The 20,324-nt window shown below is 40.9% G+C and overlaps 1 protein-coding gene and 1 long non-coding RNA gene across 6 annotated transcripts in view; one reads left to right on the top strand and one right to left on the bottom strand.

Moving 5' to 3' along the window:
* Positions 1-20,324, top strand: part of STAC (SH3 and cysteine rich domain) — a 253,811-nt gene that overhangs the window by 217,307 nt on the left and 16,180 nt on the right. For all 4 annotated transcript variants that reach the window (XM_048950686.1, XM_048950687.1, XM_048950684.1 and 1 more), the window contains 5 exons: positions 6,901-7,001; positions 9,454-9,535; positions 11,271-11,386; positions 15,243-15,315; positions 20,165-20,229. In XM_048950686.1, the coding sequence (XP_048806643.1) occupies positions 6,901-7,001; positions 9,454-9,535; positions 11,271-11,386; positions 15,243-15,315; positions 20,165-20,229 (437 nt within the window). The remainder of the gene's footprint in view (positions 1-6,900; positions 7,002-9,453; positions 9,536-11,270; positions 11,387-15,242; positions 15,316-20,164; positions 20,230-20,324) is intronic.
* The window catches only part of LOC125695774 (uncharacterized), a 43,754-nt gene that overhangs the window by 18,617 nt on the left and 4,813 nt on the right, over positions 1-20,324 (bottom strand). The window contains exons 2-5 of one of the 2 annotated variants that reach the window (XR_007378057.1): positions 10,042-10,123; positions 9,485-9,688; positions 5,302-5,447; positions 1,308-3,829 (exon numbers count right to left, since the gene is read on the bottom strand). This is a non-coding gene — a long non-coding RNA (uncharacterized LOC125695774). Of the gene's footprint in view, positions 1-1,307; positions 3,830-5,301; positions 5,448-9,484; positions 9,689-10,041; positions 10,124-20,324 lie in introns of those variants that run through there. The other variant, XR_007378058.1, reaches the window with a different exon arrangement.

A 20,324-nucleotide genomic window follows, 5' to 3' on the forward strand; every position in this document is an offset into this window, starting at 1 on the left:
TACAAGGTTGACTTGCAAGAGGAATAAAGGCATTTTCTCTTCCAGATATGTATGTTTTAAAACCATGAAGTTAGAAGAACTTTACTTTGGCAGGCATATTTTTCTGTTCTGGAACAGCCCCTGGAGAAAAACCTGCCTACTACTGCCTCAGATTCTTTTCCTCAGCACATTGTTTCTAAAGAAAACTATGTCACTGGGAAGTCAGTTCTAATTTTATGTGCTGCTTTGTAGCCTGCCTACATATGAGACAACTTTCTGTGCTATTTAAACACTGGATATTGTTACAGGGAAATTGGGTAGGGTGGGCATTCAAACAGGCCCATACTGCTCACTGGCATATAGTCTAAAATGTATTAATTGGACAGAACAGGTACTGTGGTTGGATATCAAGTTCTACTCTACAAACAAGTTTCTTCTCCTCCCACCCAATTCAGTTTAGACTGACTCATGACAAAGGGATGCTCATACCAACCAGATGAGGTGTCAGGTCCAGACCTGGCAGCTTGGATGCAAATGGAGGGATTCCCTTTCTAGATCCTATGTGTTTTTAGATCTGCCTGTACATTGTACCCATCCCTGAGGAACTACAGGTTTAACCTACTTGCAGCTCTTTACATTTTGAACTGGGAAATCTGACTGTAAAAAAGATACCCAATAGGAGGTAGAATCTTTGAAGTCAATCCCATGTTCTCGTTATTCCTGAAAAATTGCCTAAATAAGATTTTTGCCTACTCTTCTGTATGTACTTTGAACTCTTTCATCTAACTTGTCAAGCATGGAGAGCTTTTGCTGCAGTGTTGAAATGGGTGCAGGCCACCTAGTCAGGTCAAAAGAGAAGCCTACTTGTAAAGTGCAATTTCTTCTCCTTGAAAAGGAAAACATCCTATTGAATTGTTGAAATGGAAATGCCAAGAGCTGCTGTAATCCATTTATCTGTAGGCGATCTAACAAAAATACACAGCAGACTGCAAACTGATTATTTCCTTTCCTTATCCCTTTTTTCAATAATCCATTTGGTCGAGGGCTTAGCAGTGGAAAGCACAATGGGGCAATTTGTAATAGTACTGGTAATTTTCTGTAATGTGAATATTTATGTGTCAGTCAACAATATACAGCTCCAATGACTATCAGTGGTGAGCATCTGGGATGTCTGGGAAGCATGGGGTTGAGCTCCAGTCTGTAGGCCAGCTGGGTATTTGCATGTCTGCCCTCTCTGCACTGTCAGCTGGGAGAATCAAGATTCCTAATTTTAAGGGATGGGTATCCTGTTCAGAAAATGCCATTCTTGTCATCTGTTCTGCCCACAGCTCTCAGACTCTGAGGCCGTGCAAAGGAGGAAGGTGAGCAGCAGCCAGCTCAGAGGACAGGAAGTAGCCAAAGATGAATTTTTAAAGATAATCTCCATCCTTACAGCAACAGAGCTGTTATGCAAAAACAATTAACTGAAAAAATGAATTAGAGAGCAGGAGGGGAGGTTGGACCAAGGCTGAGATGGATACAAACGCACCAGTGCCATTACAGGGACTTCTCTTTCTCCTTCTAAGGTGACATCCCAAACCTCTCACTGTTATAGTATTGGCCCAGCTTGCCTAAAATCCTCCATTTCCCAGAAATTCTGGCACAGAGACAGCTTTCCAGTGACAATTCCAAATGTGCTTTGGGAGAAAGGGGCAACGCACTCATTATTTTTATCAGCCTCCCACAGCAGAAGTTGAAGTTCTGTGGAAAATATGTAATTTTAAATGTGTTTATTTATGCAAGCTTTAAATCAAAACCATTTCTGACTGGCATATTCGTCTCAGCTGGAACAACAACAAATATTCATTGGGTTGCAGTTGGATTAGCTGATTAGCTGGAGATGACAGTCCATGCCTTTGCCCTTCTTTCTGATAGAGACCTGAATATTTTTACCCTTTCTTTTTTTTTTTTTTCTTTTTAAATTTAGCCTAAGTGCCTAATATAGATATCTTTATACACTCAGCATAATGTCATGCTGTTACCAGCATTTGTGGTTTCCTTTCAGATTTCTTTAGGCTGCAGAGATCATTCTCACTCACTAGCTATTAATCTTCTGCTGAGTCTTTAAACAACAGGCAAAAAGCACCAGCCAGCAGTGTTGTGGCCATAGCTGTGCTGGCCAAGAGGATGATAAAGGTGCCCTTTTTGCAAGCTTGTGACTAATATAATTCTCATTTGCATTCCTTGAGATAAATGCCACTCTCCTGAAAGGCAGTGTACTTTCTAAACTGCTTTTATTGGAGAGACAGGCATAAAGCCTTGAAATCAAATTCTGCCCCTTCTGTCTCATCTGTTTCTCTCTGCCTTCAAATTCTTCCATTCACCTGAGTTAAAGTGTTCTGATCCCATTAAGGCTTCCTCCAAAAAAAGCTTAGATTTATGAAAGTGATGTCGTGTGTCCTTTGGGTAATATTCAGGGTCAGATTATCAGAACAGTTCAAGATTGAATTTTCCATGCCTGTTCTGAAAAGCCTAGCCACTGGTTTAGATATTCAAATGAGAGCTGACCCAGTCGTAGAGTATTTCTAGCAAGGTGTTATTAAATATGGCCTGCTTCTCAAAACAGTGTGTCCTTTTAGTACTGGGAGTCTGGATGTATTAGTTGGTATGTGAAGAAAATGAGTGTGACAGAACCTCATTTGTAAGTCTAAGAGCTACTCAAGTGTCCTGACATGAAATTTCTTCATTTTCTTCCAGCGAAACGTGGTTTCTTTTGACAGTTTTGGCTTTTTCATTTGCAAAACAATACTAGATTTTACTGACTATGAGAAAATGAATAAATGCTTTAATAAACAGAATATAAAACACATGCACGTGCACGTGTGCTTTCTTCCTATAAGTATTTCATGACTTTGTCGTCTATTAAGTTTACATGCAGTAGGAATCTGCTGAACATGATTCAGTATTTTCCCATTCTAAAGCCCAGTTTTAACAGTTTGCAATTATTTAGGCCAAATATGCCCATCAGTGATGCCTCTGATGATTTTACCGTTGATTCATCAAATGGGGTCCATGCTATTTGAGTTTTGGCAAATGTGTTCATTTCACAAGGCGTAAAGAGACAAAAATAGTGAGCCCACAGGTAAGCCTGTGACGTTACTAATCATCTGCTGTTTGGAAATAGTGCAAATATGATACTCCAGAGGTGATGTAAGCAAACGCATACAGACCAAAAGTGTTGAATAGAGCTGGCCACTCATTGAACACTGACTGCCATGTTCACTGAAGGTAATACTGTGCCTTGAATAAAAAAATCTCACTTCCCAAGACTGCAAAAAAAACCAGAGTGAGCAGAACCTTTGTTCTAATGTGCTCAACTTGTAATAATTTGATTAAGTAACCATAATAAGGGTCTTTGGAGAAATGAATGGAAATAATTATATTTTAAAGGTAATGATAAAATTCCATCAAAGCTATTAATCTCCTCCTCCTCTGAAAGAATACTGGAGCAAACTGTAGCTAGGGTGCTCAAAGTTTAGCATAATTGCTAAGCCTTCAGCATCTGTATTTCTGATCCATCACAAATGGAAATGAGTGGCACATTCCATGTGGATAAAGGCATTTCACTGAGTACTTCATACCAGTAGCTTCCTGCTGTGCTGTAAAATTAGCATAGAGGAATATCTGCTAGTGGGAATAAATGGTGGGCTGCAGTCAGGTTGCCAGCTACTTAGAGACAGGAAGCAGAGAGCAATATGGCCAACAGAAGCCCCAGAGGAGAGTGTTTTAGTGTTCCAGGCTTCGCAGGAGTAGTGTCACATCCAGACACCGCTATGACCATCTGAATTCTCTCTGATCCCCACATTTCAGTCTGCAAAGAGATTAACCCAGTGGGAATAAGCAGACCACAGAGTGGTTTTTAACTTCACACACACCCTGTTACCTTCTGGAAGGACAAGTGGAACTGCCCAAGTTCCCCTCAAATAGTCTGCCCCAGTGAATCATTATTGTTATCAACATGATTATTATCATTTTTTACTTTTAGTCATTAATACCACTTACATTTTTTTTCTATTTAAATTATACCTAGAACAAATCCCTCGCTTTCACGAGGGATTTTTCATGCTCTCTGGAGGAATGTATTTGCCAGTAGGGTTTCAAGACATTGCTATCTCCTGTGCCACCTCTTTAGGCTAATGAAACACCTCTCTTATTTTGGCATGACTGTCAACATGCTTACCTAGCACCACATTTATTAACTTGTTTACCACACCCATGTTCTACCTGCTTTTTCCTCATTTCAAACTACAGAGATGCCTACAAAAAACAAGCCCATTCAAGCGACTGCAAAGCCTTGCATGCATGTGAGCCCAAAACCTCACTGCAGTATTAATCCTGGTCTCATTCACACCTATGCAACACATTGATCAGTCCTTCTCTGCACTGTGAGCTGTGGCTCCACCTCAGTTCTGAATCTCAGCATTCAGGGGCAGATACATTGTCAATATGCAGTTATCTAACCTCTGGCATGCTTTTGAAACAGCTTAGCTATAATCCTCCGAGGAGGTTTGAGTTAGTGTGGTGGAGATCAGAAACTGGAGAAGGAAGAGTTATCCTGAGGGAAAATTAAAATGTCCTTTTCAGAGCTTGAGGTATGATGGGTAAGTAAATATGGAATTAACTCTTCTTCTTTAAGCCCTTTGGTTATTCCTCAGAGGGAGGCAGGGAGACACATGCAAATTACTTCCAAGCTGCTTATTCCCACAGTAAACCAAGTATTTAGAAGTGACAATGAATTGATGATTGAAGCTTTTGATGGTTAAAGGCAGTTTCATTTTGATTTTAAAATCTTTCTTGTAGACTGAAATGTGTGACTGAATTCTCTCTTTGAAGCAACTGTTTACCTACCTGTAGGTGGAAATACAGTATTACATTTTTTGTAGTTTATTGTATAAGACGGACAGTAGCTCATTCTTACATGACCACAAATTCCTCTTCCAAAATGTTTTTCTGAAAATAGCACACTCTATGTGCATTTTGCACATCAGTTGGATGTGCCACTACATCATTGAATGTGTCTCTCCTGTGATCACACAGTAATGCCATATAAAGACCAATATCCAGCTTGTAACATATTAATGTGGGTAGAATAGCATAATAGAGCTGGCAGAAAGGACTATGGCACTGACTGCCCCTCCAGCTGAATCTCAGGAGCAGCATGTAAAGCAAGGTAAGAGCTATGCATCACAGATCAGCGTAAGACAATTAGACTCAGTGTAAACATTGATTTTGAGTACCTGTTATATGCAAAATATGATGACATTTTGCTTTTTTCATTCTTACCTGTAGACCTAATAGAACAATGTGGAGGAAGTCCTGTTTTCTCATAGCTCTCTGTGTTTGCCATAGACCATCAGAAAGGGTGATACAGCATTTCATTCTCAGCAACACAAGCACAAAGCCACAGAAGTCAATATTGGTTTGAGCATCTGTTATTGAAAAGAAAGTGTAACAGGAAGAAAAATTGTCAGAGCACAGTAATCCAAGTACAACCACTGAGGGGGGGAAAGAAAATAAAAATTAACAGGGATATATTGCAGTAAATCTGGAAAAAGAGCCCAGGGTGAAGCTAACTGCACATTAACCAAGCAGTGAGGCATCATGTGTTGACTCAGCCAAGAGGGGTCATGCAGTCTGCACCCAGGGGCCCTTGGAGCGCACCCCAAAATGCCAAGCCTCATTCACTGCTCATCTCTTAAACAGTCTCAGCTGGAAAGCAGTGACTTTGCTGATTACTTGACCTGCAAACAACACGCAAGTGATACATCCAAGCCTGTCTCAGTGCAGACATTGTCAGCTCTTGCAGCCTGCCTCCACCTGGCTTGGAAGTGGCCACTTCAGGGACCTCTTCCCTTGAAAGTGGTCTCAATAAGGCTCATTTTCTGGCACCAACTTGATACATCTTACCCTGGAGTGCTTCTTTTAGAAACAGCATTTCGCTGAATTCAGTCAGCAACCTGCACACGATGTTAACTACTCAAATAATCAAGATCTACATGAGTACTTTCAGATGTGGGATTTTCTGACTCCTCTGACTAATATTCCTATCATGTCTGACTAATGAGGGCCAGTTTAAAATGTCAAGAGGTTTTTTGTTTTTATTTTTACTACCTTGTTTCTTATTCAGTCAATGGCAATGAACTGACATGCTGTTTACTCATCCCATTTATACAGTCCTGTGGCAAGAGGAGAAGAGTTGCTGCAGCTTAACTGCTATTACGTAGTTCAGGAAGTCTTATGGGTGTGTGAATAAGAATGACTGTTTCTTCCTGGAAGACAGACTATACTGTGTTATTTCAGAGTAGGTCCACACTGAGCGTAATTCAGAGCTACTGTTCTCCAGTACTGGGAGAAGTCTTCTGCTTCTGCATGGCAGCATTTCTGCCGAAGCTCCCTGCCGTGTCACCAGATTTTTCCATTGCCAGTGAAGGAGAACGAAATCAGGTTTACGTCATCCTTGCTGCCCAGCTCAGGGATGTGCAAGGAGCAATTCCTGCACGCCACTGGACACTGATCTGAAGAAGCAACAGTGGCAGTCCCTTGGGTACATCGATAGGCAACGCTAAGGAAGCTGGCTCAGCATCCTCACACTATCACACAACAGAGCCTAATCTAATAGATATCTAAAGGCAGCACTAGCCTGGGAAGGAGCCTGGAGGATAAGTGACTGAAATGAAAAGACTGTTTAAAAGAAAAAGAAAAAAGAACAAGTATAAACATGCGTATAAAGTAAGCGTGGCAAAGTTAGCCGTCAGTATTTACACTGCCACCACTGACATCCCTATTAGCTCTTTCAGGTCGTTCATTAAATGCATGGAAATTTGTTAAGTGCATGGAAACTATTGATTTTGTCTAATCAAATCATTTCCTTGCATTTCACAGGGACAAATGCTAAGCACGGACTGCGCTGTAAGGCTTGTAAGATGAGCATCCACCACAAGTGTGCAGACAGTATTGGACAACAGCGTTGCATGGGCAAGCTGGTAAGTAAGCAGCCCAGGGCTGCAAGTGCAATTGGGGGCACGTTGCTTTGTGGGTCAGACCCCCTGGCTGGCTTTTAGCTGAAAACACAGTTACATAATCTAAACTGAGCTGAATTAATTCCCACGATTTGAACTATACTTACTGTAGTGGAAATCACTGAGGGGAAAGCTACCAATTAGTCAAAATATTTCAGAGGATTTTAGCAAATGAAAAATCTTTTTTTTTTTCTCCACTGTTAGGGCCTGAAGAATAAGCATCATTCAGCTTAAAAAGAAAACTGAAAGATGTTTCACAGTGAGACCCTACAGAGCTTGCAGAAGTCTTTCCGTAGGAGAGGCTTGGAGGAGCCCTGCCCTGTATGGAGCACAGCTCTTTAGTGCCCATGTTATTGGTAAAGTCAGGATACTGTATTTGAAAAAATTCTACCTTGGTGGCTTTTTACAGGAAAATGATTCATTTGGTTACTCCTGGGGGAAAAAAAAAAAAAAAAAAAAAAAAAAAAAGACTTAAAAAATGACAATATGGCTTAAGAAAATTGTTGGAATATAAAAACTGAGTCCACATGTTGATAGAATGATAGAATCATAGAATATCAAGAATTGGAAGGGACTCACAAGAATCATCAAGCTCAACTCCTGGCTCTGCACAGCTCCACCCAAAATCCAAACCCTCTATGTCTGAGAGCATTGTGCAAGTACTTCTAGGACTCTGGCAGCTCAGGACCATGCCCACTACCCTCTGACGAAGAACCTTCCCCTAACCTCCCCCTGACCCAGGTATGGTTTGGACTGCCAGGGCATGCTGCTGACTCAAATTCAACTTGCCCATCAGCCTGAACCCCCCCAGACCCCATTCAGTGGGGGTGGCTCTCCTGCCTCTTCTCCCCATATCCTCGGGAGTCCAGGGCTGCACTCCCAGTGCAGAATATGGCACTTGCTCTTGTACAGCTTTGTTGGTCGGTAATTGTCCAGTCTGCTTTTCAGATGATTTTGGTTCTCCTGCAAACATATGCCAGCTGAAGGCAAATCTGAACTAAGCATAAACAACCTTGCTATGTTAAATGATTAAAAAAACCCATGCCTTGTCTTCAAAAAGACTAGAAAACCTACTGTCTCTTCAAGTATATTCAATTATTGCTTTTGTTGTTCATAGTCCTGAAGCAAATCTTTATGCTTTTAAAGCATAATCATAGTCTTGGTTTGGTGTTTTCTGGTATAGGAAGTTGATCCGCAGAATTATCTCACTGCAGGCTTGGGACAAGCCAAATATTAAATCACATTAATTGCTTCACACGTTGCCTGATTCCAGCCTCAACTCTTGTGGAGATCAGTGTACAAAAACAGAAAACAAGAGGCCAAATTTATAGCAGGAAGAATTCCAGCAGAGTCATGGGAGTTTTATGAGTTCATGTGGTGTCTGAATTTAGTTTGGGTCTAAACTGAAGCTGGGGAATCTGGAATTTGTTTCTGTCAGTAACCAAATTTATCAGCCCCCTTGCTCCTTCTCATTCCATACTGCAGCTCATTAGTGAAAGAACTAGTACTGTATAATTTTTTCATACTGAATATAAGATACAGAAAAGATGCACATCCTCATGCTGCCTTCCCACTTCTCACTATGGCTGGAAGTTCTCACAGCCTGCAGAGATCAGAGAGAACTTTTGTGAATCTCTACTGCCTTGAATGGCATTTCCAATGATTTAGGTGTTAGCACCTTCATTTGCCTTTGCCTGAAGCATTCCCAATTTGAGATGGTAAACAGGAAAATAACAAGAAATATTCAGTCGTCTTAGAATCGTTTATAGAGTGATATAGGGCACCACTGGCCATGCTGGGTATTCTTTAGTGATGTAGCTTGAGTTGTTATAGTGCATTTCTCTACAAACAGATGTTTAGGGGGCATGTGGAGATGACCTGGGGAGTTTTTAGACCTTGTAAAGCTGGGAAAAAAAAAAAAAAGAAAAAAAAGAGTGGAAACTGTGGTCAGTCAGCAGCAAATTTTAGAAAAACCTAAAGAAATGATACATGAAAACATGGGGAAGAATAGATGCACATTTAGCAAATGCAAAACAGTGCAAATGCACATCACATAAGAAGAAATGGAGAAGGGAACATAAAACTTCTCAGAACATCTAATGATTCAGCACTTCTACTGTAATTAATTAGTGCTGCTTTTGTGTAAGACAAAAGAAAAGAAAGGCTGGAAATGAGCTCCTCCTTTTTCCACACAAATACGGGAAATTAGCTTTTTCCAGGAGAAAAATTAAATAAAACCCTGATCTCTGCACCCCACAGTGACTCAACAACAGAAGGCAAATTTCCAGTCTCACCACACTTTGCAGAAGAAATAAAAAAGCTCTGCTATGCCTCTAGCCAAGGAGCTGAGGTTATTTCTACTATGTCAATCATGGCAGCAATGCGCTTCACATGTTTTTGCTTTCTCTCCCTCCAGCCAAAGGGATTTCGACGGTACTACAGCTCACCACTTCTCATTCATGAACAGTTTGGCTGCATCAAGGAAGTGATGCCTATTGGTAGGTTCTGATTGCTTTTCCGTTCAGTCTCCCTTTGGCAGTGCTCTGCAACAGCAGCGGCAGACTTCCAGCCATGGTATTTGCCCTCAGCTCCTTTCAGTGACTGGATGTCCTTCTGCCATCTCAGGAAAGGACCACTTCAAAGATACAAAGCTGGAAGAGGAGAGGGTGTGTTTATTGTGTTTCACTCGAAACCCCCTACATGTAACCTCCTAGTAGTCATTCTGTTTATAATAACAACTACATGAGCTCAAAGTACTGACAAAGAACTTAGGAAGAAACTGTGGATTACTGAAGTGAAGGTCGGAGCTGGGAAGAGCTACGTGAGAGACAAAGATCACAACAGTGGATGCATTTAAACCACTGGCCTTGCCCTTATAGGACTTTGTAAGGTTCTTGTTCTTTTTTTTCCACCCACCCTTTTCACTTTTCTAATTTTTTTTCTTACAAAATGTTCCTGCAGTTTGTCAAGCAGTTAAAAGACCACATTTTGCTCACTGTAATACCTGAAAGATTTCTGAAATGGAGAAATGGAGTCGGTCCTCAATAATACTTCTCCCCAGTCAGAAGTAGTCTGAGCAGGCAAACCTGGCAGTATAAAAAGAGGAATGCCAGAAGTAAACAGTCAGTTTAAAATGGCTTATCCAAGAACACTTATTTTGTTGTTTAGAAAAAAGGAAGTCAGTTACATAGATTTCATCTAAGTTTCTTTTTCTAAAAATCATCCATCATTGTCATTTTTGTCATCAGTAATTGAAGCATTCTGAGCAATCTCTGACTTAAAAACGAGATGTACTTTGTTCCCATCAAAAATCAAAATCCCAAGCATTTTTTTAGTATTTTTCTCAGATTTCCCTCCCATACAACCTTACTAAGATGCTGTATTCTAAGCATCTACTGCCTGGTATGACATGGGAAGCTGAAGTCTAACAAGGCAGTATGTATAGAAGAATTTCATCTGGATCTGTTCATGCCAATTGAAGATGTTCATTTCTCTTTCATGAGAGATTACTTTGGGACTAGCTAAGAGGGAGAGCGTGGGAGTGAAAATGATCAGACATGCCAGTGGGGTTGGTGACCTTTCTGACTACTCCTAGGTTATGCTGAGCAACCTGGAATGCATTTCCTATGGCAGGTATTTTCTTATGACTGCCCCCAGATCCCCCCTGGTCTCACACTGGTGCTATCAACACCTTCCCAGGAAGATCCAAAGTCATCTTATTTATCCACATTATCCCAGTAACAGCACTGTGAGGGTTAATGGCATAAAGGTGAAAGCCTGCACACACCACCTAAAGCTCAGGGAAGATGCAAGTTTTTTTTCCATCCAATATGCATCATGGAGAGCAATCTAAGAAGTTAGTGGTAGGAACAGGCAGGAAACATGGATTAAAGCCTCCTGGTACGTTGACTCACTCATGTCAATGTAGACAGCATTGGTGAAGATTAGGGAATGAGGATTGCAGACGGACTGAGATGAGGCAATGACAGGGACTCAGAGAGCCTGCGTGAAGGAAACAGCCTTAATGTGAGCAAAGATACAGCAAAAAATCACTAGCAAAAGCCAATTCTACTAAGACTTTCAAATGCTTCTTATAAGGATGGTCTCTCAACTTGTATTTCTAAACATGTATCCCAACATGTCAGTACAAGCAGGTGTTTCTACAGGTGGAGCAGGAACCAGGGCAGAAATATCTTCGAGGCACTGATGTATGTTTTCCTCCTTCCATTGCAGCCTGTGGCAATAAGGTTGATCCTGTGTATGAAACTCTCCGCTTTGGGACTTCATTAGCCCAGAAAACCAAGAAAGGCAGTTCTGGAAGTGGGTCTGATTCTCCCAATAGGAACTCTGTAAGTATCTCACATCTTTCTGCCATTTTCTTTGTGGAGAAACAGTACTTATTCATTCACAAGAGTCCACAAAACTTGTATTTCAAGCTGTAAAACGAATACACACAAAAAGAAAACACTAACAAACCCATTCCCAGCTCCCAAGATGAAACAAGAAAACACTATTTATATAAACTCAGTATCTTTTAGATGACTCTTGAGAAAAAGAGAAAAATACAAGATAAGTGAATAATCTTTTATTCTCGTGAGAGAAATGTCACAGATTTAAGCTCCTCTCGCCAAACCTCAAATGTTGACAGGTATTCTCAACCTGTTATAACCAGGCAAAGAGATTTTCACCTCCCTATTAAAACTTATCATTCATTCTCCCCCATCACTGAAGTCAGTTTCTTCAGGACCATGGCAAAAGAGCAGAGAATGAGGACAAGGGAAGAAAGAGTCCCTTTAGCTCTGCTTGTTGTAAATCCCTGCTTAGTTCAACACTACCACTTGACAAAAGAGAAAAACGATATTTCAGCACTGCTGGTGTCCATGAGGTCAGATTACCTCTTTCATTTTTTACCAAGAGACTCTCCCACATCTCAAAAAGCAGTCACAACTAAATGCTCCAAAGACTGGAGCTGATTATCATGTCTAAAAATTACACCCAAGCTATCTGACAATCTTTCCTTCGCTCACATCAAAGAAAAAACTTACCATGCACAGGAAAACGGTAAGACTTTGTCTCCAGGCCTCTGTGCAAATATTTACATGTTTAAGTTAAACTTGAGCTAAAATATAGTTACGTTTGGTAGAGCGTCTTCCTAGGATTTAAAAATATACTCACATGAGTGAGTGGTAACTTCAGGTGACATAGGTGGTCTCTAAACAGATATTCATTTCTCAGATGGGAAGAACACAAATTTACCCAAGAACTAAGTGAAATCTGCAAGGGATTTATTAAAGGACGTGTCCTTCATCCACTCTGGTTTGTGCCTTAGAAGGAATTTGGTAATTTTCATTCTTTTTTAAAAACCCAAAGTGACTTTACCACCTGTCACATTGTGATTACACTTCTTTCTTTCAATTATTTCATTTACTTGAAACAGAAGTTCTACAAATGCAGTTATTGCCTTCTAAATCAATAAAGCCTTGCATTGAATTATGAATGACTACTCAAGCGTAGAAATCATGAATGCTGTGTTTTCCCTAGAGAAGTGATCGTAACTAAGTAGGCTGTGGGTGTAGAATGAGGAACGCAGGTTCATTATGGGAATTTCTGCAGGGTAGCGAGGCTGAGAGCAAATGTAAAACGTGTCAGCATACAGGAAATAGGAAACACTAGAGAACTGAATAAACAGGCACATGAAACCACAAATACTGCTGGTGCAAGCCTGTGGATTAAGTCAAGAACAAAAAACAGGGACAGACCCAACCTTGATCAAAATGATGAGTACATAGAGCTTCACAACTGCGATGTGTGACCGAGGAGCAGGCACTGACCAGTGGCCAGAGGAGAGGGTGACAAAGAGCCCTTAGAGCCCAGGTGAAAATGCACCAGAGCATGCAAGCTATTGGTGCCCATGCAGTTAATAACACACAGGGACTAAAATTCTTTCCCTGTGGTCCTCCCTGCTCACTTCTGTGCTGCTTTTCTCCTCTTGAAACAGAAGCAGTAATGCACCTGCGAGGCTCACAGCATCACTGAGACTTTGCAGCACAATTGTGCTCCGACCCTGGCAGCTGAAGAGTGCTTCAGCATTCTGCCATGGGACAAACCAGGGACATGCTGATAACTGGGTTCCTACCGCACCTCACAAATGTGTCCAAGCCACGAGAGGGTTAGCTCAGGCTTAGAGCAGTATAGCTATAACTGCCAAGAATAGTTAACAGCAAAGGCAGCAAGCCCAGGAGCCGTGCCCTGCCTCTACAACTTCCAGGACTGAAGCTCATGTCTGCCCAGAGTGGAGAAATCATCTTGCTTTGAACTAGCCAAGGTATTTTTAATATGACTGAGCGGTATGGATGCACCCACTGTGATTTTCAGCCTGGATTCTGCATTTCCTGTAAAAGAAAGTAGCCATATGTTCCAGATTTACTACCTACTGCTTCCTTCAAAATGTGCTTCTGCAACCCACATTTATACAGAAAGTCACTTGAGGTGATATAAGTGTGATTCCAGTTCTTATTAGTCTTCTCAAAAGCAGCTCTGTACCTCACCATTTCCACTAGACACTGTCATATACTTCTTGTCTGAAAAGTCCTTAAATGTAAGTGATGTTATTTCAGGAGGTTTTGGATTAGTTGTATACTGAAGAGACAGTCACTGCACATCCCATATACAGTAGTATCCAACAAAGTATGAAGCTAATCAGCAATTTTGATGCTAGTTCATGAAAATTGAGGAGAATACCACAACAGCGGGCTGAAAAATAGTAGCAACTTTCTATTTCACCAAAGCCAGTCTTTTCCTCCCTCACCCAGCGACTAACAAGCCCTGGCTATGCTCTACTCTGACTCATCATTATCATTTCTATCCCTTCTCACCCCTGGGTGCAAGACAAGCATGACCTTTTCCTAACGGGTGAAGTCTAAAAACATTGCATGAAAGAAAATAAAGTGGAAGGCTGTGAAAATAGTAAGAGAGACATGATAATCACAGGATACCTACAGCATAAATCTACTGTTAACTTTGTCATTCAGCAGTATGCTTGCAGTGAGAAGTAGCTAAGAAATAAAATTCCTAGAAAATATAATAAATTGCAAATATATTTTCTAAAATGAAAGTATTTTTGTCAACACTAGTGAAAGGAAAAAAACAATATAAAAAGCTATGAAGCAATTCAGATTCTGTACTCCCTACACAAAGGCAGTGGATATTCCTCAATTTTATTTTTTTCATGAAATGCAAGCAGAGGTCTATAAAACACCAGATAGAGGTGTGTATTTTATACAATTGTAGAGTGTCATGGAATAATTAAGTTAAATCCTTCTGTCTGCCTTAAAAGTCTGTTATCAAGAAGTAAATAATGCTGGGGACCATATGAGGACTTACAGTTTTTCATATTGGCTACACTATCTTCAGTCCTAGTCTTCAGTTTAAAGCTTTGTTTGTTTGTATGGTGATGTTTTATCCAAAAGTCGTAGGTGGGAAGTTCAGAAAGAGAAGCTCCTTAAGGTTAGATTCGGACAGAGCTGTTTGGCATGGCTCCTGGTTCCTGTCAGGCTATATATACATGGAGAAGCCAACTATCCAGCTGAGGAATCCAGCGCCTTACGCAGAGCGCATTTGAGAGGCTTGGGATTTTGTCATCCCGTGTTTTCCTGTGCCCTAGAACAATGGGTTCCTAACCATGATTGACATTAATATGGAACACGTAAGAAATCATAGTAATTCTAACAACAATATTTGAGCTTCATTTATCCCTAACTATACCAGCCAGATTTTAAAAAGAAATTGAAGGCAGATAGTTCAAGGCTGATTGCACAACTCCAATATATACTTCTCCTCTTTTTTCCCCCCAGAATGTTAACAGAATTAAAATCACACTTCTCTTACAGTTATATTATTGAAAAATGTGTTCAGGATTAATAAATTGTTGGTCAATAATTTCAATTCATGGCCAGTCTCTTCTGTAGCCAGCTATTTAAAAAATCATCATCTCCAATCTCCCCAAACTTCTGTTTTATAGACACTCAGATTGTTTAAGACAGTCAATTATTCCTTAACTTTCTTTTTACTTTACTCTGCAGAAATGTTTTGTACTGAAGACAGGAAATTTTCTCTAGGATCCTTTGTGGGCTTTTATTGCTCTCTATGAAGCAGGTATTTGTTGTGCACCACCAGATTCCCATCTCATTTGCTCTGTCTCTGCAGACAGCTGATCTGGCTGAAGTTCCTGAGGAAGCCGATAGCAGCCTTGATATAAGCAGGAAACGGAGCAACAGTGGTGAGTGCTGCTAGGCCAGGATGGCATCTTGGCATGCGTTGGCCTTGTGCAGAACCTATTCCTGGTTTTGGAAGGGAGAGGTGGATGAGGCAACAAGGTAGTGAAAAAATTTGGGGAATGCTTTTTGAGTGCCAGGGGAGATCCAAGCCACTGGTTTCCACCATTTGTTCTGTCCAGACCTGACACTGGGCAATGTTCAGGTCTATTCCTTATCTCCTGTGCTTTGTGACTCTAGACTAGTCACTTAAAAAGTTTCAGTTTCACATTGGTAAAGTGGAACAAAAATAAGACTTTTTTTCTCTTTCCATACGTCTGACTTGTCTACATCTCTCTATATACCACAATCTCTTTGGTATAGAAAATGAATCATAATATCCCTATGTCTGTAAAATATACATCACAATGAATCCTGATTATAATTGCATCTTCTTATTACAGCCACAGAACGTGCCCCCATAATATTAATAGCCAATTCCTTTGTCTGCTTTTTAGGAAGTAATGCTTTTACATTAGCAGACGAGAGCTGAGTGATGAAATCTCAGCCGGTGTGGGATGGCTGTACATGACCTCCTTTTTGACTTCAGTCATGGCAAGGGAAGCAATAAGTACAAAGCGGGTTGGAGCATTTTAATAAAACTTCAGGCCCAAACCATCAATGTCTTCTCTAGCACAAGGAGGCTACTTTGGTAAATTTAACATGAGATGTGCACTGCAAAAATAAATCACACAGAACACAGCTTTTCTTCTGTTAGACCCCTTGTGCTCCTTACATGCAGCTGGCAATTCATGTAGGTGAGATGCCAGCTATAACTGTTCATTCCCCTTTCATGCTGTCTCCTTCTTATTCCTTCCTTTCCAAGTGTTCCTATCACTTCTCCTCACAGTGTTCAGTCATCTCCTCCCTTCTGTTTTATGAACATCCCACCTATGTTACCTTCTTTCTTCTGACAATTTATTTAGGTTTTCCATCTCACCAATGTGTGTTGATCTCACTCGGTTAAAGATAAAAAAATTTAACCTACTTCACATTTTTTAATCCTGACCACCTGAGATTAATTTGGCCTTATCTGAGTTTCCTGATAACTTTCCTTCATTGCTGAACAACAGTTTAATTTCTGAAACCGAAAGAAACTTTTTTTTTTTTGCTGTAAGACCTGCCTTCACTGAATGCACTAAGAGGCATTCAAGGAACTTACTCAAAGAGATTAGTTTAAAAACCCAGCATGTGTCAAACCCCCAAATAACTTCCATGGCACATTAACAATTCCTTTGATCAGCACTGGCTTTTTACAATCCAACCTTCAGAGGCTCGGAGTATAAATTATGCATCAGTCACTCCAAAAATTTCCCCTTGGTAGATTTTTAATAAACTGCCCATGATGTTTGCACAAGCTGTGGAAATGGTAAAAATCCTTTTCAGACTGTCAAAATCTCTGGGTTTTTCAGGGTGCTTTTGGTTGTGTTTTTTTTTTTTTTTTTTCCCTCTTTCCTTTTTCCTCTTTTGCTGCTAGGGCAAGCAAATATGAAAGGAGATGGATTTATGTTTTGTAGAGACATGAACAACAGAGCTGTGTGGCTTTCAGACTCCAGTGCCTCCTAGAAACATCCAGAGACCATGAACTAAACAGAGATTAAAAATTTAACAAAGTAAATTCAAAATGTTGCTGCAGGGTGATTCACCACTCCTTTTTCCTCTGTTGTCCACTGTCTCTTTATCAGGCAGTTCCACATTAATGCCTTGATGAATCAGGTTATTCCAGTTATTTTTGTTCCAGTAAAAACCTGCATTCTGCAAACAAGATTTCAGGAACATGCACATTTGAGCCTCTTTGTTTAAAGAGAAAAAGCAGAAAGGATTCGTCACATGTGGCAATGGAATCAACTCTATAGGCATATGACAGCAACTTCAGGGGATGATGGATTATTCCAGGCCCTGGCACACAAACCATCCAGCAAACTTGCCTGGTTTACAGTTCTAAGATGACATACCTAATCACCAGCCCTTCAGCTTCTTCTAAGCCAGTTACGCTCCTGCACTGCTGTGAATTGCTATCTGTATCAGAAGCCCCCCAGGCCAAATTATACTTTAAAAAGTATGTACAAGCCTATTATCAGCAGGGATTTCAGCAAACCTGGGACAATTTCCTGGCACAGCCAGGTTTGGTGAGCATTTCCCTACATACACAAGGACGCGTACCCCATTCCAACCTCATGAAGTTCAACAAGGCCAAGTGCAAGGTCCTGCCTCTGGGTCAGGTCAATTTCAAACACAGATACAGGCTGGGCAGAGAATGGCTTGAGAGCAACCCTGGGGAGATGGATTTGGGAGTGCTGGTTGATTCAACATGAGCCAGCAGTGCATGCTTGCAGCCCAGAAGGCCAACCGTATCCTGGGTTGTATCAAGATGAGTGTGACCAGCAGGTTGAGGGAGGTGATTCTGCTCTGCTACTCTGCTCTCATGAGACCCTGCATCCAGTTCTGGGTCACCCAACACACGAAGGACATGGAGTTGTCAGAGCAGGTCCAGAAAAGGTCCACAATGATGATCAGAAGGCTGAAGCACCTCCTCTTTTAGGACAGGCTAAGAGAGCTGGGGCTCTTCAGCCTGGAGAAGAGATGGTCTGAGGAGAACTTGCAGCCTTTCAGTATCAAAAGAGGGCCTACAGAAAAGTTGGGGGGGAATTTTTTAGAAGGGCATTAAGTGACAGGACAAGGGGAAATTATTTTAAGCTGGAAGATGGTAGATTTAGACTAGATTTTAGGAAGAAATTCTTCACTGTGAGGGTGGTGAGACACTGGAATAGGTTGTCCAGCAAGATTGTGGATGCCCCTCCATTGAAGCATTCAAGACCAGGCTGGATGGGGCTTCGAGCAACCTGGTGTAGAGGGAAGTGTCCCTGCCTATAGCTAGGGGTTGGAACCAGATGATCTTAAAGGTCCCTTCCAATCCAAATCATTCTGTGATTCTGTATGGTCCTTGTGATGCAAAGATGTGAGCTGTGGAGGGCTCATGGACCACAAGGTACACGTGAGTAACCAGGCTTTGTTTTCTGAACCAAGCAGAAATTCTCCCAAACATCCTCTGTTGAAATGCCTCTATATCTTCTGAAAGACTTTCTGCAAGTCAAAATGGCTCCTAGTTACTCAGCTCACTCACTAGAGCTTGTCCAATTTTCTTACCTCCTTCTCCACTGAATGAAAAAAAAAAAAAAAAAGGTGGAACATAGAAACATAAGTAGGACTTCTTTACACAGATGCCAGGAATATGCATACCTGTATGCTAAAGGATACTGCAAAGTGTTTTTTTTCTTAAAAGTTCTCCCTTCTAGTGCTGGTGACAGCGTGCACAGTCAGTGTCCCTCCACCTCAGGACTTGGTGAAAGGCACAGTGAGGCCTCCAGGTCAGCCACAATCAAAAGCACTTGGAGACAACTTGGGGCAGTTTCAGGCTAATGCATCAACTCACATACAGACTTTGCATTCACACATTAAACTTCATGACTTCAAAATTGTATTACATTTTACCAGAGTATGTGTGTTTTTTTGTGTTCTCATAGCCATGTGTCCCTTTGCAGAAAATCTCTCACTCATGCTGTGTCTACTGTTTTATCTATCTCCTCCTTTACAAGGAAGAACAGTACAAGATCTAAGAACAACTGCCTATAATCAAGGAGCCTTACTATTTAACTCAAAAAACTTCTTCAAAGACCTTGACTGGCTGTCATTGTCAGTGTAGAATAGCCACAGTAATATGTTTTCATGGAAGAAAGGTGAGAATGTGGAAGAGGAGAGAGAGAGAGAGAAGGGAATTCAGCCATTCAGTGATTTCCTGGCCTCTTCTCTAAATACATGAAAGCATTTCACAAAGAAAGAAAGAAAATACACTCTAGCAATCATCCTGCTACTTATTACTGTTTTGGAGATTTCCAAATTCTTGTTAGGCACTAGTAAACCACTTGAAACACTTGCAGGGATAAATGGATGGAGGTGAGGCTGGTGGTTCTAGCTGCTAAAGGACTCCAGGTAGTACAATCATATTCAGACTTTATCCAGAAGCATAAAACACCAAGCAATTGTTAAAACATAAAGGGGGATTCAATCAATTTAATAAAGCCAGTGGGGTCTTTCCAAGGAGATAACTGAGGACAGATATCTGTCATATCACAAAGCAATTATGAATATAGCACAATTGATTTGTATCAGGTACCAATCAGGTCAGTTACAATCTGTGATTCTTGGTTTATTCCAGGAGTTTCTGATTTAGTAACTTAGAAGCACATTTTCAAACATACAGACCATATGTATATCTTTCAAACAGACAACCCATCTCAACTTATGGTTGAGGTGTTTCTAGTATCCCTCTGTGATCAGATGGAGAGGGCACAGCCAGTGCACCCAGGCAGAGGTTGCTGAAGAGAAAGAGCAAAGAAGCCCACCAAATATGTGGAGACAGAGGATACAGGAAGAAGGGTTCTTAGCTGCAAAATTCTCTCAATAATGTTTGTATACAACCATCATGTTTTGCACTTGCTTTTCAAATGGAAATTCTTCTGCTCTTAAACACGAAAACACAGCATCAAATGTGAAGAAAAGGCTTCAGGACTTTAAATAGTAGTGCAATTCAGAGACTTAAGTTCTGTGCTGCACCTACCTATAGGTCTTTTGATCAAAATTGGTCATGTAGCATGACCATAAACTCTTCAGGATAGAAATGGTTTTGAGCCATCAGCCAAGTTCAGTGGAATACCTGGTTTTGTTGAGGGAAGAGCTTAACAAAAACTAAGCTGGCCTTGGTGAAGTGAAGAGCCTTAACCTATTCTAAAATGTCATGTGTTTGCTTTATTTTAGTGTTTACATATTCCGAAAATGGCACAGAACACTTTGGAGAAGAACCAAAAAGTATACATTCCCTGGTACGGCTAAAAACTTTCTGAGAACGCAGCATGGATGGGAAGACATGTATAATATAAAATGGGGAGGACTTTTAGCTGTTAAATTGTGGTGGGAA

Source organism: Lagopus muta, chromosome 7 (assembly GCF_023343835.1).
Source record: "Lagopus muta isolate bLagMut1 chromosome 7, bLagMut1 primary, whole genome shotgun sequence".
Classification (NCBI taxonomy): domain Eukaryota; kingdom Metazoa; phylum Chordata; class Aves; order Galliformes; family Phasianidae; genus Lagopus; species Lagopus muta.